This window comes from Grus americana, chromosome 1 (genome assembly GCF_028858705.1).
Source record: "Grus americana isolate bGruAme1 chromosome 1, bGruAme1.mat, whole genome shotgun sequence".
Classification (NCBI taxonomy): Eukaryota; Metazoa; Chordata; class Aves; order Gruiformes; family Gruidae; genus Grus; species Grus americana.
This window is the reverse complement of record NC_072852.1, coordinates 152,102,715-152,129,724: the sequence shown is the minus strand read 5'-3', so window position 1 is coordinate 152,129,724 and position 27,010 is coordinate 152,102,715. Positions and strand designations below refer to the sequence as shown.

Genomic DNA, 27,010 nt, shown 5'->3' with positions numbered 1-27,010 from the left:
ATGTATAGCAACAACATTGGATCCCTTATTTGCAAGATAAATTCTAAATCTCTGCTTTCCAGAGTCCCATTTGTACATTTTGGACTCCATTTTTTTGTACTAATAAATAATAACCATACCAAATGTTTCTCTGTTTCAAAACATACTCACTCTGATAAGCCTAAGCTGAAAATGTTAGAAAAATATTATATCACGTACCAGGAAAAGATTGTGTTGCCAAAGCAGAGGAAACAGATGGCATTGATGTACAAGCCACAGGAAACAAGGAAGGAGTAAGTCTTTGTATTTTCAGTTCTGTTTCATGATGGTTGTGTGCCCAACCATAAGGTTCTAAGAAAAAAAATAAAAATCCAGCTAACATTCCAAGATGATGAAGCTGTTTGCTGTGCACTGAGACAGAAGAAATGCCACAATAAGGTAGCAGCTGGGACACTTGTCTGAGTCCCAGTCTTTGATCTACAGAAAGTTTCAGTGTTTTACAAAAACTGAAGATGGATAAAATACTGAAATAGGTGTTTACACTAGGAACTGAAAAATTCCCAATCTCGGATAGTAATAACTAGGCTGAAAAATAATGCTCCCTCCAGATTCCTGTTTTTGTCTTGTGAATCTTCAGTACTTCAAGTGTATAATCATATAAGTCTCTAATATCAGGCCTCATTTAACTTAAACATCAAAGAACATGAAACATGTCCTGTTAACATGACAGAGAAGGAAGTTTACTTCTTCCTGGGAGCCACCAGTTACCAGAGACTTCTTCACTGTTCCAGCCATTAGGCAGCACAGAGACATTTCTTCTAGCACAGCTATAGGTTGCCACAATAAAATTTTCTCCTTTACATACACTTGTAGGCCTTTTTAAAGACATATTTTAACTATGTAATTATGAAAAGTGGTTTGTTTTTTTTTTTTTCTTTCAAACTGATGAGAAGGAAGCTGACTTGTGTCTGCTTTGCATCTTGGTGGTAACTCCACAGCCACCCTTGAGGTACCTTGTATTGTACGTGCAAACTGGAGGTTTGCAAATCTGATCACAGAGGACTCTGCAGGGTTTGCAGAACCCCGTGACAGAACACAGCCATGTGCCACCGTGCCCATTTGGTCAAGCTGTCTGGAGGTTGCTTGCAAGCAGTCTGTAGCTGTGTGGCATCTGCGTGGGCTGCGGCAAATGAGGAAGCCATGCCCATAGTGTCTTTCAGCACTGCTTTGTGTTAGCAGGATAGCCCTAGCCAGGCATTTTGGTGGTTACCTGCTGACAGTTCACTTGATGCTATTCCCATCCTAGAATATCAAAATACAGTGAGTATATATGGATGAAATAGTTCTTCCTTAGAATGAGATGGTTTATCCTCTGCATGCTGTAGAAACACTCCATAGCCGGTATTTGCAAAACATCTAAATGAAAAAAAGCCCTTTAGTTTTTTGTTACACATTTCTCCTGGCTGCAGTATGAACACAAATTTGGTAGGTTTACAAAATCATTATTGACAGCACTGCTCTTATGGTCACCTTCTAACAATCAAAATGGAATCCATATGAATGCACATTTGAAAAAGAAAAAAATTGCTTGGTTTGTAGTAACTGTGTTGCTTTGAGTTGCCACATATGTGGATCCTGTGATCCAACCCATATTTTTGCTCTTTCTCACTCATTGTGAAATCTGATTCTGAAATAGCTATGGGATTGAAATACGGTTCCAACTGTGTGTGTTTATTGTCTCCTGCTGCTGGTGGTGAGTTTGTCTGAAGTCAGGCCGTGTGTGGCAATAGTATTATGAACATAGGTATTTTAAAATTACGGGCTTGTGTTCAGATCTGTTCAAAAACCTGGCGTAATGCATAGCCATCATTGAAGGCAGTTTAAGCCAAGCTGGTTTATATTACAGTTTGCAGGGGTCTAAAGCATATACATGCCATGACTCACAATAACTTAGTTGATGGGTGGCAATTCATTAAATTACCTCAGTTTCATTGTGGTTGGTGGTATGCCAGCCCAGAGCTTTTTATCAGGCACATTAAACATTTACCCTTGGAGTGGGATCTATGCTAATAAATTCCTGAAGAATCAGAATTATTTTTGGTAAGTACCTGTTCATTCTTTTGCTAGAAATGCTTTGTATTTTCACAGGAATTGTTCTTCACAACTAGACATTGCATATATATTCATACACATGTATGTCAGATGGAGTTTATTGGTATATAATTCAGTGGGTTATCTTGCCAATTACTAGTTTATTTAATATTTCTTAAAGGTGGAAATCTCTTTAAATACAGTGACGGCTTTGCAACTGCCCTTTCACTGGGAGCTTTTACCTACCCTCTCCTGTTTTAGCAATAGAAGACTTTCTTAGCCATGCCCAAGAAGTTCCCCGAAAGCACTGGTGTTATTCATTTCTCTTAAATCATCAAATATGAGACTTAAAGCTTTGATCCTGCACAAAGAAAGCGTATGCTCTGCAATTTAGGGAGACAAAACAAACTAGAAATATTTGTTGCAGTTCAGAATAAATTTCACAGTTGCACACAGGAACTCAGTTGTCCAGTTACTTTTTTGTCATATGTATAATTAGATATGTATATGTCAAGACTTCAATATGCATGTTTAAGGTAGCCATTTCTCAAAGAAGATGAGAATTGCAGTGTGATCCTTCTAATTTTGCTTTTTTTCTAGTCCTAAACGGAATAGTAAATAACAGAAAATAAAATTGTTTCTTGTTGCAGCCTTTATCCTCATCTCTACTCAAGAGCATATATTAACTTTAGAAATCCTGAGGACATCCTTCTTTTTAGAGATCGCTTTGATGGCTATGTCTTCATTGATAATAAAGGTTAGACTACTTGTAAGATATTTAATGTGTATATATACATATATCATTTTAGAACATTAATTTCTTTCCTTTTTGCTAATTATACCAGGGCTTTTTTGCTCAATATAATGAGTTAATTACATAAAAATATATTAAAATCTATTACTTAAAGATATTTGTCCATGCAGTCTTGCCTGTCTATGTGGTGTGCATGCTTTATCTGCAATCTTGCACCTTAAGCAAAACACAATCAAGATCTTATTAAGATAATTATCTTATGCAAGCTTCACAATTCATCACAACAATAACTGAACACATTGCAAGCATGAATTGTTACATCTTCAGTGTTTCTGTGAGATAAAGTTGTGCCACTTACTCCCATTTTGAAAAAGCAAGATGAAAACTTGTCTTCATAATTTTGGTTGCCCAATTTGAGACATGTACGGCTTGACGTTTTAAAGCAGTTGCAGACATCTTGAGTTCCAAGAAAAAGAGTGACAAAATTGATTGCCGTCTTTAAAATGTGCAGTCTGCAAAAGTTTGCCCAACAGTAAAGAAAAACTCTGTAACGTAGGTGTGGATAAATCCAAGTCTCCTACAATAGCATGAAACTATAGCCAAGAAATGGTGCTTTCCCTGTAGTAGTTCCTTGCCTCATTCACTCATACCTTCTGTAAAAAATTGCATGGGTTGTATAAAACAGGTGTAGATTTGTGGGTTTCTTGAATAGGCATTGTCTATTCTGTACTCTCAATGTTGTGGAGGTCCTGTGAAAAGTAGTCCTGTCCACTCTTACTGGAGAATTGATCTGTAAAGAAGCTGTCTGTCAAACTAACAAGTTCCTCTTCAGCATTTCCTACCTGAGATATTTTATAGGCTTCTAATTTAATCAAATTTGGATGGATTTTCCTAGAGATGAAGAACAACATGTTTCTCACAGTGTATGATTCCCAGATTTCATGTTCTGCTGTAAAGTAGGAGGCAGGATAGCTCCTAACCAACAGATGCCACAATTTTCTAATGGCATTTTTTCTCCTTGCTGTCTTCTCAGAAAAAGCTGGGTGTTTTATATGAAAAACTAGAAACGAACTATTTTTATGATTCTGTCAAGGCTTCACTTTGTCTAAATTAAGCACGTTCTTCAGTGTTACACTGGACTGAAGCCAGAATATTCTGGACATTACAAAACTGAGTTTGGACACAGCTGGCCAGTTCGGCAAGATTGATTGTGCAAATAAAGAGCACAAGTTTTGATTGCAGGTGCCCTCTGATGAGGCTTGTGGTGGCATTGCACTTATGAGGCAAAAATTAAAACAAGAATTACCAAGTTCATTAAGGTTAACAAATATTCTAGCAGATTTAAACCAAGTTTTCAGTGGACTTGAGCAAAATGTAATCTTGAACTTGCTGCAATTAGAAACTGGGTGAAATGCAAAAGATATACACAGTTCTGACTCCAGTCCAAAGAAGAATCTAGTATTTAAGGCAGAATTCAAAACAGAGAATCCATGCCAGTAAACACAGGCAAGAAATTGTGTAGTCCATCATAAACAGAAAAAAAAAGAAGTTTCACACAATTCTATGTGCAGAATTTTACAGTTTTGATTTTGAAAGATGGTGGTATGTTTTTATTTTTTATGTTTATGTTTTTATGTATTTATGTTTTAATTATTACATATTACCCAGAATTCATTTATTTTTTAAGCTTTTTGGCAACAAAACTTTACAGAAGCAACTCAATTGTTTCAGATTCTTTTCCCAGTAGTACTTATTCACTTGTCAGGCTGAGATTTTAGGTAAATTTTTCTAATCAATGAATATCTGTGAAGAATTAAAAGGGAATTATAAGTGATAATGCAAGACTTTTATTGTGCAACAGCAGTCATCTTCATTTTGACAGTCTTTTTTAGCATGGCCAAAAATATTTAATGTTTATATATATAATTAAAATAGAAATGTATTTTGTTTTGAATCTAAAATACTGCTACATGTAATTTTTCATAAGAAGTTTAGGATGGGATTGTAGAAACATTCACCTTTGATTTCAAGTAACTTCCCAACAGAAGTTCCAACAGTTTTGAAAATCTTACTTGAATGTAAGGAATGTTTCTCTCCCATCAAAAAATTAAGCATTGATCTCTTTTAAGGTTTGGAGTATCCTGCAGTGGTTGAATTTGCTCCATTCCAGAAGATTTCAAAAAAGAAACTGAAGAAGAAAGACGCCAAAGCCGGGAGCATTGAAGACGGTAAAAATACTTTCTTGGCATCACAGTGGCAATTAGATTCCATTTCTGTTATGCATTGCAAAGTATTAACATAATTCAAAAATTTTTCTTCACAGATCCAGAATATAGGAAATTTTTAGAGAGTTATTGTGCTGATGAAGAGAAAATCTGTGCCAGTCCTGAGATTCTTTTGGGAGAGATTGAGGCCAAAACAAGGGAACTCATTGGTCTGTTTTCTTGATTTTTCTTATTACTGACAATATTAAATATCTTATTTTTATATTTTGTTATATCACCTGCAAAGGCTGACCTGTTCAGTCTAACAGAGATTGAGATTATCACAGATTTTTGTTATCCAGCCAAGTAGTGACAGGAACCACCCCACCTATTCTTTTAAGTCTCTATGCATCACTGGGTTTCACTGGAAGTTTTGCATGCACAGTGGCTTCAGAAGTAGGTCCTTAATACTTCTGAACACTTACAGATGTATTAAAAGATGGAAGTTTTATTTTTAAAAGATAAAATAGCTGAATACTTAACAATTGATCTCTGATATTAGCTGCTCTTATTGAGAAATGTGAAATTATTTCTCTCTGTTCTCACGGTCGGTCAAGATTCTGCAAAAGCTTTCAAAGTAAGGCAACACTTGGTTTTCTGTATGCATGCCGCATGACTTCCACAGTCTCTGGGGGAATCTTTAGTAAGAAAGACCAACATTGAAACCTTCAATGCCAGTAGGCAGTTTTCAGGATGACATGGAATATTGATGTGCTGTATCTTCAAGTGACAACATGCAGAACACTTACTCTTTCCCTAGGTGTAACAATCGAGTAAGGGAGACACAAAAGACCTTTGCTATTATTTCTTTACAGTGTAAAAGTAGCCACCTCTTCTGATTAACAGTGTTTGTTTGTTCCTGCTTGTGACAAGCAGTTCTATAGAGTGGCATTATTCTTCATATGCCTAAATTAATAATTGGCTAGAGAAATTTGGAACTTAAACAGTTTAGAGGAAATTGAAATTTTATAATTACGGACATTTAGAGACTTCCATTAGCAATAAAACTTGCTTGCTGCTTTTCTAGATAGAGCAAGTTCCCCAGCAATTTTTATTTATACCAAATTTTCCCTAGTATTTGACAGCAGAGTAAAAGCAGTCAGCATTTTCTAAAAAAGTTTACGATTTAAAGAAAGATTTATTAACTTTAAAATATTCTAACTATCAATGAAAATAATTAGTCTTGAGAGTTGCTGATTTCAGAGTAACAATGTTGGCTGAAGGCAGCTTTACATTAGGAGTTTTAATGTTTTGTTTCTGTTAAATCACAGGAAATCAAATTAGTTGCTATATTTTTTCTGCTATTCAAAACAGCTATCAATATAAAACCAATGATCACTTCGATGGATAGCACGTGTATAGCAAAGTTATGTAAGGGTTTAGTTGCATGTCCAGTTTCAAAGGTGTTACTCCTACTGAAGTCAACAAAAGACATGCCCAGGACTTTGTTGGCAGAATTGGGCCTCGCGTTCTCAGCATTTCTCCAGGTAGTGTTACCACAAACCAACATGTTTTATGCATCACGTCAGATGTATTAGCTCATCAGTTTCAGTGTGACAGAGAGATATAAAACAGATTTTCTCTGTAACAAGATGAAGGTAAGCTCATTCTTCTGGCTTGTTTGTAGAGAGCAAGATAAAATGTAAAAGTAACGGTCTTAATTTTGTAACTTATTTTCTTTTAAAGTTTCTTAAGCATTTTAAGAAGAACCTCTTAGATTTTTATTTGCAGTAAGGCCCATAAATAAGATGGGTAAGAATCAAGTTTGACAAACATTCTTTTCTGCTCTCTTCTTTTGATAGTACTCATCGCATTGCCTCTCTTCCTTGAACCTCAGGTTATAATTTCTGATTAAACCTCTTGCACCGCAGTCTTAGTCACGACTAGCGTCAAGTTCTGGACTCCCAGTGCGGCTTATCCTTTCCCCAGACCTTCCACTCACACTTTGTGGCCACTTTCAGCATGAAAAAGTGCCCAGAGGCGGACATTGCTCAGACAGGGGAACTTACCGGAGCAGGAGAGAGAGTCAGAGCTGCAGATCTGAGGGACTGCTAGGGAGGGTGCTGGGGACCTAAAATTTGTCAAACAGTAAGGGGCGGGGGGGGAGATAGAATGAGGGGGCAGCATGGGAAATCTAGGGATAGAGGGAAGAAGATTTTAAATCAACAATCTTTTTTGGTTGTTGTTTTTGACCAGTGATACTTGCTAAAAACAAATATTGAATCCTATCAAGCCTTCCCCTTCATAACTGTGTAACAGGGTTTTATCATTAACGAATGGGTTACTAGCAGGATATTTAGACCTTCAAGCCAAAAACATTCAAATGTTTTTGGGATATGAATTGTGTCTGGATTTCAGCTATGCTATTTTAAATTTAAAAAGAATTTTTTTTCTTGTATTTTTCTAAATTCTGTCATGCATTCCAATAGTGAAATTTTCTTCTGGTTTGAGGAAGAGTCCTATAAACAATTGTAAATTCTTTCTAGTAGTAAATATGTTCTATGACATCTAAGCCTGACAGAATTTGTTGTAACTACTCACAGCTATAGGACTATGAGTTCAAGTTTGAATTCAGTACTGATAGTCATGAATGCTATACATATAATATAGAGTTTGATTATGGTCTCCAAGTTTTTGTAGAATTTGGAGATGGTTCAGGCAGGTGGCTTAGGCTGGATTTCAGAGTGTGGAGACAGCTCTGTAACGTAACAATGGCCGTGTGATCCAGCAGATGAGGCATTTTATTTGTTATTTGGGAAGCCAGAGTTTGATTGAATCTGCTGATACTTTGCTGTGTAACCTGGGACAAACCACTTACCTCTTACTCATCCTGTTTTCCCATGGAGAGGTAAATGCTAAATGGTAGTTAAATGAAATGTCGTATGAGAATGGAAATGTTTCCTTCATGATGTACTTTGGGATTGAAAAATGCTGTGTGAGATTACAGTAATGTGGTCCATATATGAACAGAAATATAGCTAGGTTTTGATGTACAAAATTAATATGTAGGAATAAATTCTGAACACATTTCTTTCCTTTTTGGTGAATAACCAGTTGATGAGCAAGAGAAAAAAGCCATTCTCTGAAGTGAAAGATACGATTTTTAATTAAACATTAAATAATCATGTGACATATCTCTGTTGCTTCTAACACAAACAGCAAAAAAGCACAAAGTGTTTCTAAAACAGAATGATGGGAATGCATTCAAAAGTATATAAAACAAATAGGTTTATTAATTATTTAGCTCCCTTGCAGATAAAGCTAGAAAAAAGGGGTTAGTACTAAAGTAAAGAAATGAGTACATATTTTAGGAGTTGAACACTATATCACAAATTTTTTGTGTTTTAGCTAGAAGAACAACACCCCTTTTGGAATATATTAAAAATAGAAAATTAGAAAAGCAGGTACGTTCAGACTTTTGCCTGAAGTTCAACATTTATGTTTCACATGGTTTTCCGTTGGACAATTTACAATCAATCATTTTGAATTCTTCAGAGAATACGAGAAGAGAAAAGAGAGGAACGAAGGCGGAGAGAATTGGAGAAGAAGCGTCTACGGGAGGAAGAGAAAAGGAAGCGCAGAGAAGAAGAAAGACGTAAAAGAAAAGAAGTGGAGAAGCAAAAGAAGATTTCTGAAAAAGAAATAAGAATCAAGGTACCTTAATGGAAAAAATCTCTTCTTCTCCTGAAGTTATACAGAAGTTCCTTTGGTCTCTCACTTACGCTGTTTATGCAGTGTACTACAGTACAGCGTGGAGATACCAAACCAATTTTGCCTGGAAGAGGAAGTAAGGTAGGGCTTTGACTAAGTAGCATTGTTGAAAAGTGTGACTAATTACCTTAGGTACAATGATGTGCTAATGCAGTTATGACAGGTAACTCAGATGTCTTTACACAACACTGCCACATTTTATGCCAACTTAACCTGACAGAACCAACTTGTTCTGTGCTAACATGTTGGAAGATTGTTGCAAGTATGGCTTTAACACTTTCTGTCATGTAAATCTTCATCTGGCCATATGTGCGGAGAGTTTTTTGTGGTTATGCTCAGAAATGATTTATTTTAATATTATGCTTAACCAAGTTATGACAGAGATGCTAATTTCAGGCTGTGCTGCCTTATGACATCCTGAATGCATGCACTTTTAATGACTTTAATTAGGGAGGTGTATTTTGTGCTATGAAGTCTGGACTTTTAAAACCTTATTTGTATAAGATGACGTAGATAAAAACTATTAATCTGAACTAAATTTTGTAGTATTGGAAAGATTTCATAGGCTGTTTTGGAGAGGAAAGTTGGTATAAGAGTCTGTAGTTTAATGCAAAGGCACATAGACTCACTCCAGATCCTGTGGGGAGAAGCCACAGAGCTGTGTACTTCTTTCCTCTTCCTTTTCTTCCTGAACAACAGTTGCCTTCACCTGTATGTATAAAAAAAGTAAGTTCTGAAGCTGAATTACAGATTCTTCATACTTGGGCATAAAGGAAAACATTCTAGAACTTCAGAAGAAAAGAGACTTATTCTTTAAAATGTATTACCCAAAATTGGTTGTCTAAAAGACCCTAGTATTTATGACATATCTGTGGCAATGTGACCTTGAAAGCTAGTTCTGTCTCTGAAAGAGAAGGATAATATTACCTGAGAGAAACATTATGAAGTTTTAAATATTGGAGAAGAATAACTTGCGCTTATTTCAGAAAAAAAAGGTGGAATGAAAAGACTGATGATATGTTCTGCTTATTCTTGAAATGTTAGAGAAATAGTTTGAGACAGTTGGTCCTCCTATAAGGATTATTCCTGTAATGCTAGACAGTGCTCCAGCCTTGTGTTGCTTATTTGTTGCGAAAGGAACAGACTTCTTAGAAATGAAAAAGCATTGTGATCTGTCCTGCTAACAGCATAATTTTTTCCTCAGTCTGTATTTCTGTCAGGGTGTATTTATACTAGCACCTGCTTCTATATGCCAGTCTGTCCCAAGTAGTTCATCTGTCACACATTTTATATATAATATTTCGTGAAGTATTAATTCTGTTCTTTTTGTCTTAGAGGTTCTGCTTTTTATTTTATTGGCAGTAACATTGAGCTCTGTTGTATGATTTCTAAGAAACTGTAGACCACAATAATATCTTTATATATAAAACTTAGGAGAGAAGAGTAGGTAAGTGCTTTCTGCAGTAATCTCGGCATATTTAGAAGTGTGCAGTTGAATGCCTGCTAATGACTGTCACACCTTAGCAAAAGAGCATTTTAGCTCTCTTTAAATAACTTTTAGAATTTTGTACTTCACAAAATATATTCCTAGCATTTAAATATCTTCAATCTTAATAGGTTTTTGATATATTTAATACATTCTTAAAATGTCTGTTGCAACAGAGGAGAATAGTTTTACATCACAATGTAAGCAAATATTTCTTAGCTTCTTAAGAAGCCTGAAAAAGGAGATGAGCTGGCCAGTGAAAAGCACAAAGAAAAAGGTGAAGAAGCTGACATTGAAGAAAACAAATGGGATAAGTCACCTGGATCTGGGAGTATAAAATCCAAATCATTGGAGGGTTCACTTAAAGAACTTAAGGAAAAGTAAGTAATATTTATCTTTTAGGCTCCAAGTTAGATCCTAAATGTTTTCAATTTGAAGGCTTAAATGTGATATAAGTGGTGTGTTGGCTGGGTGTTTTGTAAGCAAGGAACTGATTTCGTTCTGTGTATGAACAAATCTCTGACTGTCATTTTTTGTAAAAGGTGTTTAATAACAGCTAACTGACCTGATGGCAGTATTAGTGAATGCAATTTGTTATTTTTGAAATATTTTGAAATCCCAGATTGGAAGGATTTCTGCGTGAAAAGTCATTCTGAGTTTCATTATTTCACCTGCTCCCATCAAGAGGTAAGGCCCTCCTTCCATTAGTGATGTCAGATTGGCTAGGATGCTTTACTTTTCCATCAGACTTTCTTCATTTTTGCTGCAATGAACAGAAAAATATGTTTAATAAATGGGACAATGGCAGAATAGTTAAGGTGTGAATGACAGCCTTATGATAGTTACTTGCAGAAGGTTGTCTCTGTCTCCCACTGCCTTTTGTGTTGCATATGTAGTAGTAGGAACAAGAGGTATAGCCCAGTTCTATAACTACTGTAGCCTAGAAATGTCTTACAAATGTTTTCAGCAGCTGGTTCTCATGTTGTTTGGCATGTATGTCCCATTGCAAGCAGGATTCACCCATAAGATATTTAAGATACATTCCTAATATGCTGCTGAGATAAGTAATCCTTTGTTCTTCAGTAGAGTTTTTCAGTCAAGCTCTCCGAAGTACTTTGCTAAATGAAAGAACTGAATCTGAGACATGTGCAACATGTACATATGGACAAACTTGAGCATTTAAATAGTTTATGTAAGGTATTATATACAAAGTATTAGAGGAAGTTTGGGATTGTGCTGTAGGAGCCTTGCAGTCTACCTGCCTATTCCGAGTAGTTTAAATTTTACCTTTGTCTGTTTAGGTTCTTGATTTTTATGAAAAGTATGCAGGAGCTGCAAATGTTCTCCTAATGGCAGATAGAAAAATAAAGAAACTTTGAACACTGGAAAATAAAACCACTGAATTTGCTAACTGAAAAAGTGGTTCACCACTAATATCCTACATGCATTATTCATCTCTTTTGCCTCTGAGTAAGGACTTCAAACATGGGCTCAGTGTTTCAGTATGTTATGTCCTGAAAGATGCTCAAAACTTACATTTCCTATTCTCTAATGAAAATTGAAAATATTCAGCACCTCTTTTGTTGATGTTCTTCAACAAAGGAAACACAGAACAGGGTCAACAGAAACACCTGCAGAGGCAAGTCAGTTGTTTGCCTATAAGGCTTTTTATGTATTAAGCTCTTGGTAGTGCCGTATAACATTTTTAATACTGATCTTGTAAGTTTAATAAGGCATTAATGTAGATTTTCCAGGTGTAAAACAGAATCCTTCTGGCTGTGCAAGTACAGTAAGTGTTACCTTGTCTTTCTAAGTGCTCATCTCATCATGATTATTAGTGAGGGTTGTTGTGGTTTAACCCAGCAGGCAGCTAAAACAACCACACATCTGTTCACTCACTTCCCCCACAGTGGGATGGCAGGGAGAATCAGGAAAAAAAAGTAAAACTCATGTGTTTAGATAAAGACAATTTAATGTGACAGAAAAGAAAGATAATAATAACAGCAACAATAATAACAACAATAATAATAATGATAAAAGAATATACAAAACTAGTGACACACAGCACAATTACTCACCAGTCACAGACCACCGATGCCCAGCTAGTTCCCAAGCCACGGTCTAAATCCCCGGCCAGCTTCCCCCAAATTATATACTGAGCATGACGCCATATGGTATGGAATATCCCTTTGGTCAGTTTGGGTCAGCTGACCCGGCTGTGTCCTCTCCCAGCTTCTTGTGCACCCCCAGCCTCCTCGCTGTCAGAGCAGTATGAGAAGCTGAGAAATCCTTGATTTGGTGTACACATTGCCTAGCAACAACCAAAACATCAGTGTGTTATCAACATTATTCTCATCCTAAATCCAAACCACAGCACTATACCAGCTGCTAGGAAGAAAATTAACTCTATCCCAGCCAAAACCAGTACAGAGTGATTAAGTAGTTAGCTATGAGCTATTTCAGCTGGATTTAGAATTAAAGTTTTAACTACTTTGTCGCTGGCCGATAAATCAGTAATAAACTGTAGGTTCCAACTCTACATGGAGGAGACTGAATTACCTGCTGGAAACCATGTTTTAAGGCTCAGTAGCAATAGCTTTCTACCACAAATGAAAACCTCAGTAAGTGCATGAGTGCACATTGTCACATACAGATTTGAAACTATATTAAACAGAAGTATGCTTCTATTCCCTTTACTTCCATTTATTTCTGCTTGTTTTTTGCTGGCTGCGTAACTTTCTCTTCTGCTTTAACTTTGTAATTACGTTATTGCCTGTTCCACCATTTTCACTCTTGCTTGCCTGTTCGCTGTGACTGAATTTTAGAAAGCTACTTTAACCACTGTTGTACTGGAGTTTGTGTCCCCCTCAGCAGCCTACCTCCAGGCGCGTTCATTCCTTCCTCAACCCCAGCAACAGGCAGGGGAAGAGACAGGTACCAGGCAATGCTACAGCAGCAGATCTAGATGTGTCTTTCTGGCTTTTTGGAAGATCATGTTCCAAAGCCTTGCTAGGACTTGGAGTAAGTGTCTAGAATAGCATATTAAACCTGAAACAAAACAACTTATAGCCACATAACCCTTGAGAACTGACAAGAGTATTTTATGTATATGTGTCTATGTTGCTGGTACAGTATCTCTGTAATTGTGATTCAGGTGAAAGCTGGGATGTTGCTTCCACTTGGTGAATGTGTTATGCTGACACAAGCACAGTCTTGCAAAATGCTGAACAACTTACTCGTCATTCAGGTTTTGTCACTGACCTTCAGCTCTTCCTGAAATGGGGAACCTATCTTGGCAGCCCCCCAATACCCAAGTTCATGGCAGAGGCTGACAAATTTCATGGTTTTGTTCTTTAAAAAAAAAGGGGGGATGATGTAGAAAGATACACTTTTATTCATATTAAACCATTCTAAATGCAAAGCTTATTACACCGTAGTACACCATTAGAAAATCTCCATCCTCTCTGATTCTGCCTGCTGATTCCCAAAATGTGAGCAGACTGTCAAAAGCAACTTCACTGTTTGAATTTTAAGTATTTATACATATGAAATATATAAAAAGAAACTACTGGTATTTGCTCCTTTTAAAGTTCAATCTATTCTGTAATCTTTCTTCACTATTTGCAGTTTTGGTTTATGAGAGAAGGACTCACTGTCTGAACAGGAACAATGAAGTGAATTGTATTGAGACAGGCAGCAAAATGTTGCAAACTATCAGTCTTTATAATATGAACCCATTGCAGCATAGCAGAAATTAAGCGTTATGTTGCGGTAAGGTAATGGTCTTTCACCCAAATAAAATATGCGAAGGCAGGCTAAATTACTTGGAAACATAATAAACAAAAGCCTGGAACATAAGTATTCATTTTCACAAGTGCCTTCCGCAAGTTGCAATGTCAGGGAATATTTTTTTCTTAAAGAAAGTCATAAAACTTTACAAATTGATACATGATACCTGCACAATTCCTTCGGGCCCTGAGTGTTCCTGTTCAAGGGACTACTCATATACATGAGTCACCCCAAGAACAGGCCACAAGAGCTAATTGCACAGCATGTGTTTATGTGAAGAAGAGTATTGGGGAACTTTTGTGGGATTGCAAAGAGGGATGAAAGTTGAAGAATGGGCCCTCCACAACAGTTGCACAAAACTTTTTTTTTTTTTTGCTTGCAAAGCTTTGTCTGCTCTTTTGAACTGAATGTATAGTCAAGGGCCGGACATACATGGATGAGACATTCAGCAAAATTGCACACAACCCCTTTTAATGAGAAAAAAAGAGCCTTGCCATACAACTGATGTAAATACTGTTGAAGTCAAAGGAAGGCTTTGTATTGTGTCCTTCAACAGCTTTTTTTTTTTACTGTTAATTGCTTGGAATTTCTTTCTTTTTGTACATACTCATAGGTCACAAAATGATAGTGACAAAGAGCAAAGAGATTTGGAGAGAAGATTTCGAGAAAAAGAACCTGAAAGACAAAGGTATCGATTGGATGATGGCAGAAAGCATAGAGCTCACTATGAGTTTGACAAGTTTGTGAGAAGGAATGAAGAAGAGCTGAAATGGGGGAAAGGATACAACCAAGACAGAGGAAAGAAAGGGAACTACAACTACAGCTTCACTGTGGAGGCAGTAGACAAACTGGGTAAAGAGGACAAGTGTGATGACATGGCATCCAAAAAGGAGCGCATAAGAAATAAGGTTCTTTTATTCATTTAGGATAATCTTTCATTAGTTAAATATGCTTCAAGATCACAGGTTTTACTTTTGCAAACTCAGCATAAAGATGCTTTTTCAAAAAAAGCAATTCTTTATTTCATTTTCAGTAAAACCCAGACTTCTTTCTACTGTTATCAGAGGACAACAGCAGTTAAAATAAGCTAAGGTCACAGGTCTCTGCTCATTCATATTTACAATATACAGAGGACTTCCTGTCTTTCTTTCAACCCTAGAATTCTTAGAATGCTATTCTTGGAAGCCTTGTATTTTATGAGTATATTAAAAATTGTTATACTTCTGATCTGCAGTGAAGTTTAAAAACTGTGACATACTACTCTTTTTAAAAGGTACTTCCGTTACCCAGCTCATAAAGTAATTATATTATGGATTGGCTCAGCATTGCTCAATAGTGGAACTATAAGGACTTAAATAAATAGCTAATTCAGACCACTGTGTTTAGAGGGTGTGAATGTGCAAATTCTTCAGTATTGTATACCCGCCAGTACGAAAAGGCTGTCGTTTGGTCAGGACAAATTATCCTCATGGCTGTTGTCAGGGAAGGAGCAGGTGCAAAACCAGTGCAAGTGGGGCCCGTAGCAGGGTGTGTAGTGGAGCCGTCCCTTATTGTCTCCCAGAGACGTCGGTATCATTCTTCTCAGACTCTGATTTCATGGATGTCCCAGGGTCTTTTCAGGAGATGGCTCTCCTTGTCACCCTCATTCTCTCTCCTTTCTGATCCTAGATTTTCCACAAAAGATGACCGAAACACTGTTTTGTGTAGAAATTTATTCTGCATGTGAAACTCTTCTTTCAGACCCAGTGACTGATCCGTGATGTGGGCTGAGGCTGCCAAGGAGTAAATTGGTCGCGGGCAGAGTGAGTCTGTATGGAATGTGCACAGAGCAAGTCCAGGTGGACTGGCTCTGCGTGTCAAGTAAGTCACCTTGTGCAAACACAGAAAGGCTGGTGTGCCCCGCTTTTTGTTTATGCAAAGGTCAGCTGGGCAGTATGGGTGAGATTTATCTGCATATACACATTAGCCACTTCCACATACACCAGTGGCTCAAGCTGTAGAACAGTCAGAAAAATGGCTAGTTCAGAAACAGGAAGATGGGAAAACAATTTTCCTCATGCTTACCATGCTGCTCTTGAAATCTGGCAAAATAATCTGCAACCTCGGAACTGGATGGTGGGTCTTGGGGGCCTTTTGTCAAGTCTTAAGAAGCCACCTCCTTTTTATTTTTTCCTGTCGCACTTCTGGTACCTCTCTGAGTCTCTGGATTAGTCCACAGTTCAAGTTCTAGGTTTGTTCCCTAAACAAAATAAGCAATATCAGTAAAATTTTTTGCAGTGTGGTGAGGAAGAGGGACTCTTTACAAGGACATGTAGTGCTAGGACAAGGGGTAATGTGTTTAAGCTGAAGGAGGGCAGATTTAAATTAGATTTAAGGAAGAAATTCTTCACTATGAGGGTGGTGAGGCACTGGCACAGGTTGCCCAGAGAGGTTGTGGAGGCCCCCTCCCTGGAAGTGTTCAAGGCCAGGTTGGATGGGGCTTTGTGCAACGCGGCCTAGTGGAGGGTGTCCCTGCCCATGGCAGGGGGGTTGGAACTGGATGATCTTTGAGGTCCCTTCCAACCCAAACCATTCTGTGATTCTATGAATGTAAGACTAAAAGACTAGAATGACTTCAAATTATAAAGAGAGATGGAAATATAGTTTGATGGAGATATAATGTGATGTAGGATAATTCCTGTGCTCTGCCACTGTCTTAAAATAGGCTGTCTAATTTTGTTTGCCAGACTTAACACCAGACTTTGATCAAAAAGCTCTGGTTTTGGTGAATGTGTTGCTGCATAACATTAAAAACTGCTATTTGTGAGAGTAAAATACTCTTTCTAGGAAATGACGTCTTAAGCAGAGTTTCATTATTGAAATTTCAAGAGTAAAAAGTACTCTCAAGAGCTATGGAATGTCACCATTTGCAAGTTTGAGGTGTCTTTTCCTTGTGAACTGGCTCCTTCTTCCATTTTCCAGTAATCAAATCAGCGTGTGTATGATTGGATCATTCAGAAAGCCTGCGCATGTTCAAATCATATTTACTTTGTTTATTATCAGTGGCTGAATTCTTCTGCTCTCATACTCAGCATGGAAGGCACGATGAAGCAGAGCAATAACTCTGCAATTTTATTTTGATGTATGTAATTAAAATATGCACTCCGTGTTTAAATTGTGGTAGTGATTGATGATTTGAAGTAGCACTGCACTGCACACATATTGATTGGTAAAGTTCAGCTGAGGATAATTTTCTAGCTGTTACCTGCTAAACTCTTCTCTGGTTTGTCTTTTTTTTTTTATGCTTATATTTAATATTTGTCATTTGTCTGCTGAGTTGCAAGTGTGCAGGCTATTGTTCTTCTCAGTTGATGTTAGTGAAGGTAGCAACATTAACAACATTTTTCAGAGTTTTACCTGTAATACTGTGTTTGATAATTGTCTGCAGTATTTCTCCTTGTTTACATCAAATGTACCATAGGGTTTTTAATTTTTCAGCTTGCTTTATTTATTTAAAATGCTTGGCTCCCAAGAATAGTGATATAAACAAGACATATTAAATACTCAATTTTCATTACACTCCATTTTTTTCCTGGGTCTTATGAAAAGTAAAGTGATTTAACACGCAATCTGCTTTCTTCACCAACATTCATCACTTTGAAATCCCACACGTGTGTCCCACATGGGTTTCTCAGAGCGTTAATCACATCTCCTTCCTTCTAGGATCGGCCGGCCATGCAGTTATACCAGCCAGGAGCTCGCATTCGAACACATACGGGATCTACAAGTAAAACCTATGACTGCAGTGGGAAATCCTTTGAAGATGCTCTTGATAAAAAGTATGAGGCAGATAATTCAGCTGGAGGTGGTTCTGAGAAGAGCGAAGAAGCAGAATAAAAGAAATTGGAGGAAGGACTTGTGAAAAGGGGTGAACTTAAGATTCAGTGTCATCACAAAAAATCCATAGGGCTGTTTCAGAACTCCACAGGCGATTGCACCAACGAAATTATAATAGGTCTGCCTCTTACTTTCTATAAAATAAAGGGGAGAGTGATATAAAGTATCTTACAGCAAAGGAATATAGTTGCTTTTTTACAAAAAGCAGAGCAAACACTATTTGCCTAGTTTAAAAGCAGTTCAATATTTTATTAGATTTACCTTGAAATAGAAAACCTCTGATAGTTTTAAAGGAGTATTTATATAAGACTTTTCAGAAGCTGTTTCATCTTTTCAAGTCTAAAGAAATGAACCGTAGATTTGCATCAGTTTGAAATCTGAGGCACTTTAAATGTTTGGTGCATGACCAGAGGGTCACAGGACCCCTTCCTGCAAATGGCAGCGGCAGGGAGTTGCAGTCGGACTCGGTGGGACGGGCCCCGGGAGGAAGCTCTGGAGCCAGTAGTGTTTGCAGGAGGAGGCCCACAGTTTGCACATTTGTGAGAAATGTCCGTTGGTATCTGTACCTCATTGTGTTTACATTGTTTTTCAATTAACTATAATGTCAGATAAGTGTTAGTAAAGCTCCGAGTATGTTGTTAGAGAGTTCGCCATTTTCTAAGCCACTTTTGCCTTTTATGTTTTAATAGATTCCTGGGCTTAAAACAGAAGAAAGCTAACGCAAACCTCAGCACTTAAACAATATATCCAGTTTTAATAAATTAGCTGGTTTTTATGGTTTTGACACTGACTTTTTAAAAAAAAAAAAGTGGTTGTACAGTGATGACTTTTTATATGCTAATGTTTCATATAAGTTGCAGTTGCAGGATTTGGAAAATGTATGATACATAAACGTTCTGCAGTTCTATTTGTTAAAAAAATAAACACACATGAATGTCAATTACCATTTTGTAAGATCTAGGCCAAATTCTGCCCTCTTATGCAGGCACATATATATATGTGTGTGTGTGTGTGTATGTATATGTATATATTTCTTCCACTGGTTTCAGTGATGGCCACGTGTTTACACAAGGGCAGGACATGTTCATTTGTCTTTCATGGCTGAAAATTTCTCAGTTACCTGAAACTGAGACTTGCTTTGTCACTGAAGTTAAATAGTAAGACATTAATTTATTTTTACATTTTCTTTGAACGTTTTATTATTAAGCATAACATCTAATTGTTCTAGACTGAAAAATTATTTCTTGTATTTTCCCAGATACTAAGCATTAAATAGTATAAAAGCAAAAAGATTTTGACTATGATTTTGAGATGTAATCTTCTGCAATTTTTTCATCTATTACTCTAGGAAAATTAAGTAAGATGCTATGCTACTTTGTATTCTTCAGAAGCAGATAAAAATACAGTTGAGAACAATTTTAATATCAAGCTATGTCAGTGAGCTGCCAGCTAAAATTACTTTAAGCTTAAATAAAACTGCTGTTTGAGAATCATTTGGGTTTAGCTCCATCTAAAGTTTAACTTGTTTGCCAAGTTTATCCTGACTGCAGAGAAGGGATTTTGTCTCGGCGTCCCGGCTGAGTCAGGTAGCGTTAGCATGGGGCAGGCTTTGCCCTCAGTGAAAGAGCCCGGCTTGGTCTGAGGAGAAGGAGACTTGCCAGGAAATTCTCCTGCAGTAGAGTTGGACAGGGCTGAGATCTTCACCAGATGAGGGTCTGCTCAAAAGCAAGTATTTCCCACCTGTGTGGATGCCCAGGGGAGGCTGGAGGAGGGGTCTCACCTGCAGTAAGGACCCCCAGGACCCAGGAAAGCCACGATTTTGCACATGCTCACAAACTCGAGCTTGATACCTTTTGGCCAATGTGGCCTTCAGGCTACTCCCCCACCTTCACCCAAGTGCCTAGATTATGGGTACCTCTTCATAGCATTATAGGTAATTAATCACAGTTTATTTAGCAGTAATTTTCCATTTGGGGCTTATTTTCCATATCTTTTAGTTACCAGAGATTGGATGTCAAACCTTGACTCGGTAAGAACTGTCAAGGCTTAAGCATCCATATCCGTCAGGTCAAGCTGCCATGCCCTCGCTGACCGGGATTCCTGCAGCCTCTTCACTTGTTTTTGCTTCCTTGTGAATGCAGCTCCCTGCACAGGGTGGGCAGACAGCCTGCCTTTGACTTCGGTATTCACATGGAAGGAATATGCAAGACATTCAGATTTGGACGTGGAGAGAGTGCTCATCGGTGTCTGCACCGCAGCTGCAACTCGAGGAGCCCCCACTGCCTGATGGCTCAGCTGCGTTGCTCGAGGAAGTCTTGGGACAACCGCTGTTCTTCAGCAGCTAACAGGCATCTATTTCTCCTCCATCTAAGGGGGCCAGCGGAAGGTACTGGCCACCAGCAGCAGGACGGGAGCATTTCTGTAGCCTGCAAATAAATGCAGGCTTGCAGCCTGTCTTTGTGCAAACTCAGCGTGGCGTGAGAGCTTTATTGCCACAGTAGTAACTTTGTTTTGCAAATTCAGCTTTGCTGAAAGTAGATATAGCATCCCTGCGGAAAGGGAATTGTGTCTGGTTACATCGCAGCTGACTTAGGTGCCATCTGCTTTCTTGCTTTTAAAATGAATTTAATAAAAAACTTCACTGATAGCTTCCCTGAATTTTTGTTGCCCTGTTTCTTACTGAGTCCTGAGGTCACTGACATTTTTAAAAAATATTCTGCTGCTTCTTTTAATTTAAAATCAAGTGTCTGTAAGTTGTTTTCAGAGAGTCTGTGGAGGTGGCTGCTCATCTGGCCAGCCATGGTCGGCCAGCACTGTTCTTGGTGCTGCAGGCTGGTTCTCTGCCAGCCTCTGTTTGCAGCATTAGTCTTGAACGGCCCAAAGGTGTGAATTGTTAAGATGGCAAAAACCCACTGACTATGTAAAAAGTTATATTGAAATCCAAAATAAAGCATGCTTAAAAAAGGAAAAAAACACCCTAATTTAGTACTGCCCCCCCCCAACCTGATGTAATATAGAATGTTAAAAATCAGCTGGAGATATGACTTGTGAGTTGGTGGTGCTGAGTCTTAAATGATGAGAGGAGAAACTTAAAATTCTCCAGTGATTACTATTTATTTATAACTCTCTTTCATTTGAAAGAAAGAATACATGAAACAAATGGGAAATTTATTGAGCCTTATCTGATAATTTCTAAGTGACTTAAAAGAATGCGCTCTGTCTTCTCTGCATCTGCTTGGGCTTTTCATTGAAGTTCATCAGCTTCCTGAAGACTGAAAATGCCATCTTCTTCTTAGCAAGAGCTGGTTTCTCTCTTAACAGTTTAACTCTCTCCCAAAGCTCTTCACTGCTGCATAACTAAAAAAAAAAATATTTTCCAGATATATTTTGTGGTTTATACTTCATTAGGCCACATCCTGATCTCCTGAACATGTCTCATTTGCATATCACATCTACAACTATATAAATACTATCAGAGGCTCATTACTGGTTGTCACGGTTCAGTCCCACCTGGCAATTAAGCACCACGCAGCTGCTTACTCACTCCCCCTCTGGTGAGATGGGGAGGAGAATTAGAAAAAAAAGTGAAACTCGTGGGTTGAGATAAAGACAGTTTAAAAGGACAGAAAAGGTAGATGATGATGATGATAATAATAATAGAATATACAAAACAAGTCATGCACAGCACAATTGCTCACCACCCGCTAACTGATGCCCAGCTAGTTCCTGAGCCGTGGTGCCCCCCCGGCCAACTCCCACAGTTATATAGTGAGCATGATGTCACATGGTATGGAATATCCCTTTGGCCAGCTTGGGTCAGCTGTCCTGGCTGTTTTCCCTCCCAGCTTCTTGTGCAGCTCCTCACTGGCAAAGCACAGGAAGCTGAAAAGTCCTTGACTTAGTATACACATTACTTCGCAACTACTAAAACATCAGTGTGTTATCAACATGATTCTCATCCTAAATCCAAAACACGGCACTGTTCCCACCACTAGGAAGAAAATGAAGTCTATCTTGGCCGAAACCAGGACACTGTTACATATATAAATAAATTATTTTCATTTGAACTGACACAAGCATAGAAGACGTAGGATTGCAACTGTGAATGCATTGTTCTTTGCCCAATTCCAACTAGCAGCCTTGATTAGAAAAATTAAATACTTTCCAAAAGGGAGACTAACTTCAGAGGGGTTTTAGATGCTGGTACAAAAATGGCATATTGACTCAAGGTCAATCCATCATTGCCTCCCAGCATGTGCAGAAGGCAGGACATACAAAAAGATGCAGAAGTAGGAAGCTCTTTTTTTTTTTTCCTCTTTAAAAATGTTTATATATTCTAAAGTCAAATATGAATATTCTGCATAAAACTTGCAGAATTTTTTTTTAATTTTTTTTAAATCAGGATCTCAGTTGCCAAGTCTTGTGAACAGAGAAAGAAGTAATGTTAGAAGGATCCAGCTGGCCAGACAGAGGGTTGAGATTACCCACAGCATGAAGGACCTGCTCTGTTACTACCGATCTGTGCCCAGGTCTGTGTCTTGTGCTGCTTTCCATCTCTAGTTACTGCAGAAATGCGAATGGTTCTACAGAATGAGACTGAAGTGAAGTCCCATCTCACATTGTTTCTTAACAGCAAACTTGAATATGAGCACTGATATCTGACATTACCTGCTGGAACTTCTTGCATGTTTTTGACAGCCGTTGAAGGTCATCAGCATCTAGAAATGACAGTATGTGTATAATTATGTTGTCGGGCATTCAGACGAGGAAATCGTAAAGCCTCTGACATAAATTAACTACGTACTCCAGCATGTTGTTGCCAAAGACATTCCTCGCCTGTCCTGTGGTATAAGAAGAGAACAAGACAGAAAAGAATAAATACAAAATAATCCTCATGTAACCTGATTATTTTAAAAAGTGATCATGAATGCAATAAAACTGGGTTAGGAATATGTCAATACTTTGGTGTTAGGAGGAAAGAGCTTGGGAGAGGTTGAGACTAGAGATGAGACAATAGATTGGGCCATTGCTTTATACGCTGATGAGAAAGAGGAAGGATGAGCTGATGACAGGCTGGATGCTGGCTGTACCTGGAATTGCAGAGAGGTTCAAAACTCATCTGACACATTGATGCAGAGGCTGTGTGGAGAGCACCTACCAGCCTGCTCCTTCCGGGGACCCCGTAGCCCCCATACAAATCAGTCAGGCAGACCTATGACAGCCGTCAAGCAGCAAAGAGTGTCTGCAACTACAGCCATTTTTCAGTGGTGTAAAGGCAGAGGAGGGCATTGATGTTCAAAGTCTTTCTCTTTTTTCCTTCTCTGGAGATATTCAAAACCCACCAGGATGCCATCCTGTGCAACCTGCTCCAGGTGATCCTGCTTTAGCAGGGGGTTAGACTAGATGGTCTCCAGAGGTCCCTGCCAACCCCTCCCCTTCTGTGATTCTGTGATTCTGTGATTCACAGAGCAGAAGAGAACAGAAAAGAGATGTGAAGATGCTGCTGAGGGAGAGAGGATCTGTCAGGGCCCTGGGTGTACCAAAAGGCTCCACAGCCCCCTCCCACCCTGCTCTGAGGGGTTTGTTTGGCCGGGCTCAAGTTCAGTTCTGACACAGGACAACTGTGCTTGGCCATGCACCTCCCACACCTCAACCCACCAACTTGATTTCCTGGCTGTACCTCAGACCTCCTCGTTCACCACAGACCCATTGGAGAGGACATGTCCCCTGCCTACCCTGGCTCCCAGCTCCTGCCTCCCCATCCCTTGCAGTGCAGCCATCTCTCTGCTGCTCCTGCAGCTGCTACCAAAGAGAGAGAACTCGCTCCACTGACAGCATCGTTGTTTAGTTCAGAGTTGCATGTTCTGCCTCCCCTTCCCTGAAAAGCTACAATTCAAGACACTCCATTGAAACGAAATTAAATACTCAAGAGAGGTAATTTCGCCCTCCACACAGGGCAAAGTCCAAAACAATTAAAAAGGGAATATTAAATGTGATTCGCTTTGGAATGTCAAATGAAAAATGGAAACAGTTCCACAGCTGAATAGACTCGATGTCGTTTCCTAAATAAACACTATCCTGCAATACAAACATTAAAGTTGATTGTGTATTGAAAACCTTTAAGTACCTTATTTAAAGATCAAATAACTAGAAGAAAACACTTGGAAATGTATACAATGGGTATTTAAGACATACTTCCAATGACTTGTGATTTCTCCATAGCTACAGTGCTAGGTAACTGGTTTATTGCTGTTTTCATTACAGTCATTACCATGTAATAAGAACAGAAAGACAATTCCAGAAAGTAATTTAGAGGGCCTAAAAGAAAGAATGAAATTAAATAAAATAACTTTCTTATATAATTATACTCCATGCTTTCAAATTGTTGACATTTTCACTGAGAAACTTCACAGGTGAATATGACAATTCTTTACATTTTGCTTAGCAAAAAAGATAATCTAGAACTGCAAACGATATGCAAGCATCTCTCACAAGAATATTAACTAAAATGGGGAAGACTCATGAAATTTTAGCATGATTTCATAAATCAAATGAAATCCATAGATGTAGAAAAGAAAATTCTTAACAAGTTAGAAAAAAAAGTTTAACCATACAGTACAAAAAAGTCTTATTCACTAGGGCTGAGATGGCTTCTAACACTTTATTTGTTCTCTGTTTGCTAGTGCAATACTTGCTCTGTAACTGCTGATCCAGCTAAAATTCTTCATGGAGCTTCTTCACCTCCTTCGGGAAAACCTTCTCGTGACTAGGTTGAAAGGAAATCCTCCAAGTACTCCAGATCACCTACAGAAATCAACAGCATGAAAAAAGAATGGAACTTAGTTTGGCCAAAAGCAAATGTGGTAAATGGGGTATACCTGATTTACTTGGAATTTAATGAAGTGCTTGATTCCATGCTAAATGGAAATGAGTAGATGAACTGTAGAAGCTGGAAATTAATTCAAGAACTGCGAGCTAGCTGAAAGGGCTGGCAAACCACAGAAAGACAAAACACTCAGGATGAAGAGAACCACAGTGGAGACAGGTTATTAACTGGCTTTGGGTTGACTTTACACATTATTTCCACGAATGACCGAGGCGGGAGTCAGTTAATGCTATCTGGAGTAATAAACACAGGATAAAATGCAATAGTGCAAAATGCAAGTACCATGCTTGGGGACGAGGAGCAAGAACACTCTTAACTGAAGCCATGGATGGAAATGACCAATTGTTTTTTAAGTCAGTCATGGGAAAAACCACATCCCACACTATGACGTGGTTCTGTGAAAGTCAGTCACTGTCCTCGAGTGTGTCAGGCAGGGCACGTCCCAGAGACCCAGGGGAAACCTATGCCTGCGCAGCACACCCTCCTGAGACCTCCCCTGGGACACCCGAAAAGCTGCTTGCCCTGGCTCAGGAAAGACGCTTTCAAGGTAGGTGGAGGGAAGACCAAGCAAGCTCCTGCTCCCCAAGAACACGTCACATGGTAGATGGTTGCAACCAGGAACAGGGGGTGAGTTTGAACTGAAGGACACTCCTGGCACAGGAACAATGAAGATATGTGCTATATTCAAAAGGAGATGAGCCTGGGACATGACTACACAGAACAGGTAGGTACCCAGTCTGCAGTGCTAGCTTTCTCCTGTGGCATCTAGAGGTGGAACAAAGGAAAAAAATTCTTCATCAGCCAGTAATTGTGGTTGATCACTACACTTTCACTACATTTTTACAGCATGTATAGGATTGATTTTCTTGAAAACTTAGCCACAACTGCTGAAAAAATACTGCTTCTATTAAAGCAGCCCGCGATTTGTGACAGATCACTGCTAAAAGTTACCTGACAGTACTGCTGACCAGGGGGACAGGTACCAGCTTTTTTGAAAGTGCTAGTGGTTTTGGCTAATGTTTCAAAATTGCTGCAGGTAGTTTAAAGTTTATTTTCCCTCTCTATTTGAGAGGGAAAGCAAAAGCGGTTTTGAGGGACTTCTTTTCCCATAGGGTAAGCCTGGGACCCTCAGGTGGCAAATGCTGACAGCTCCTGTATCAAACACATGCAGAATATGGAATGATTTTATAAGGTGGGTAAGTTCCTTTCTCAAAAATTATTTACCTTCTTCTAAGAGGAATGAAGCTCTTGTGTCTGAGGTGCTTCTAAACACTTCCTTCTGCCATAAGACATAGAAAAGCAAATTACTGCTGCCACCAAACTCTTAGCTATTTCATTTCTTGAAGATGGATGTTTAACTTTATGCTACTGAGATTTTTTTGTGTGTATTGTTCTATGATATACCATGGTTCAAACAAATCCACGAAGGACTTCCAAATGCCAGCAGAATGGAAGTGTTGGAGAACTTCACACTTGAAAAAAAAATGCCAATTTGTGCTTACTCTGGAGGAATTTACCACCAGAATCTTGCTCAGCAGGCAGGAAAGAGCATTCAATATAAATTAAAGAATTTAAATTATGTCACTTTTCAAAACATCTTTTAGCATTACTATGAGGCTATTTGACAGCTTCCCAGGGTGTTGTGCAGTTTTGGCACTAGCAGAGATTTTTCTTTCCGGAAGTGTAACAGTGCAGTAAACTTATTTTACCTTGCTGGTGTCAGCATCAGTGAATGCTTGGGAAGACACCCGTGTCCAGACTCATCCTGCCTCCTTACCTCTGCGCTGGTGACGGTGAAGCAGTGGAAGTCTTTGCTGGGCCGGCGGGGGGGGGGGAGACTGGCAGTGGAGCTCGTGGAGAGTCTGCTGCAGAAGGGACACCATGGTGCTCGTTTCTCTGAACCTCTAAGCTGCAAAACTAATCCCTGTCTTCCAAGACTGCTTCTATCGACCCAGTGCTTCAGCTCAGCCTACTCCACAGTCTTGTCATAGTGACGATGTCCACATATCTGTGCCAGCCTGTTCAAGAGGAATGATTAACTGTCAAAGCCTTTTGCAGGTGCACAATGCTTTCGGAAAGCCTATGACTAGAACCACAGCTATGACCTGCACAACCAGAGGCTGTGCGGAGAATGGACTGAGAGCAGCCCTGAGGAGAAGGACTTGGGGGTGTTG

General features: G+C 38.7%; 1 protein-coding gene and 1 pseudogene across 7 annotated transcripts in view; one reads left to right on the top strand and one right to left on the bottom strand.

Annotated features, from left to right (window-relative positions):
• The window catches only part of UPF3A (UPF3A regulator of nonsense mediated mRNA decay), a 28,247-nt gene extending 7,666 nt beyond the window's left edge, over positions 1 to 20,581 (top strand). For 2 of the 7 annotated variants that reach the window (XM_054837569.1, XM_054837536.1), the window contains exons 3-10: positions 2,721 to 2,827; positions 4,954 to 5,052; positions 5,148 to 5,258; positions 8,437 to 8,492; positions 8,584 to 8,742; positions 10,505 to 10,665; positions 14,688 to 14,982; positions 17,777 to 20,581. In XM_054837569.1, coding sequence (XP_054693544.1) covers positions 2,721 to 2,827; positions 4,954 to 5,052; positions 5,148 to 5,258; positions 8,437 to 8,492; positions 8,584 to 8,742; positions 10,505 to 10,665; positions 14,688 to 14,982; positions 17,777 to 17,950 — 1,162 coding nt within the window. In that variant the 3' untranslated portion in view covers positions 17,951 to 20,581. Of the gene's footprint in view, positions 1 to 2,720; positions 2,828 to 4,953; positions 5,053 to 5,147; positions 5,259 to 8,436; positions 8,493 to 8,583; positions 8,743 to 10,504; positions 10,666 to 14,687 lie in introns of all 7 variants that reach the window. The other 5 variants (XR_008578713.1, XM_054837527.1, XM_054837545.1 and 2 more) reach the window with 5 other exon arrangements.
• A 570-nt stretch (positions 20,582 to 21,151) lies between these two features.
• LOC129204494 (F-box only protein 36-like) lies at positions 21,152 to 26,719 on the bottom strand (annotated as a pseudogene).
• Positions 26,720 to 27,010: the final 291 nt, after the last annotated feature.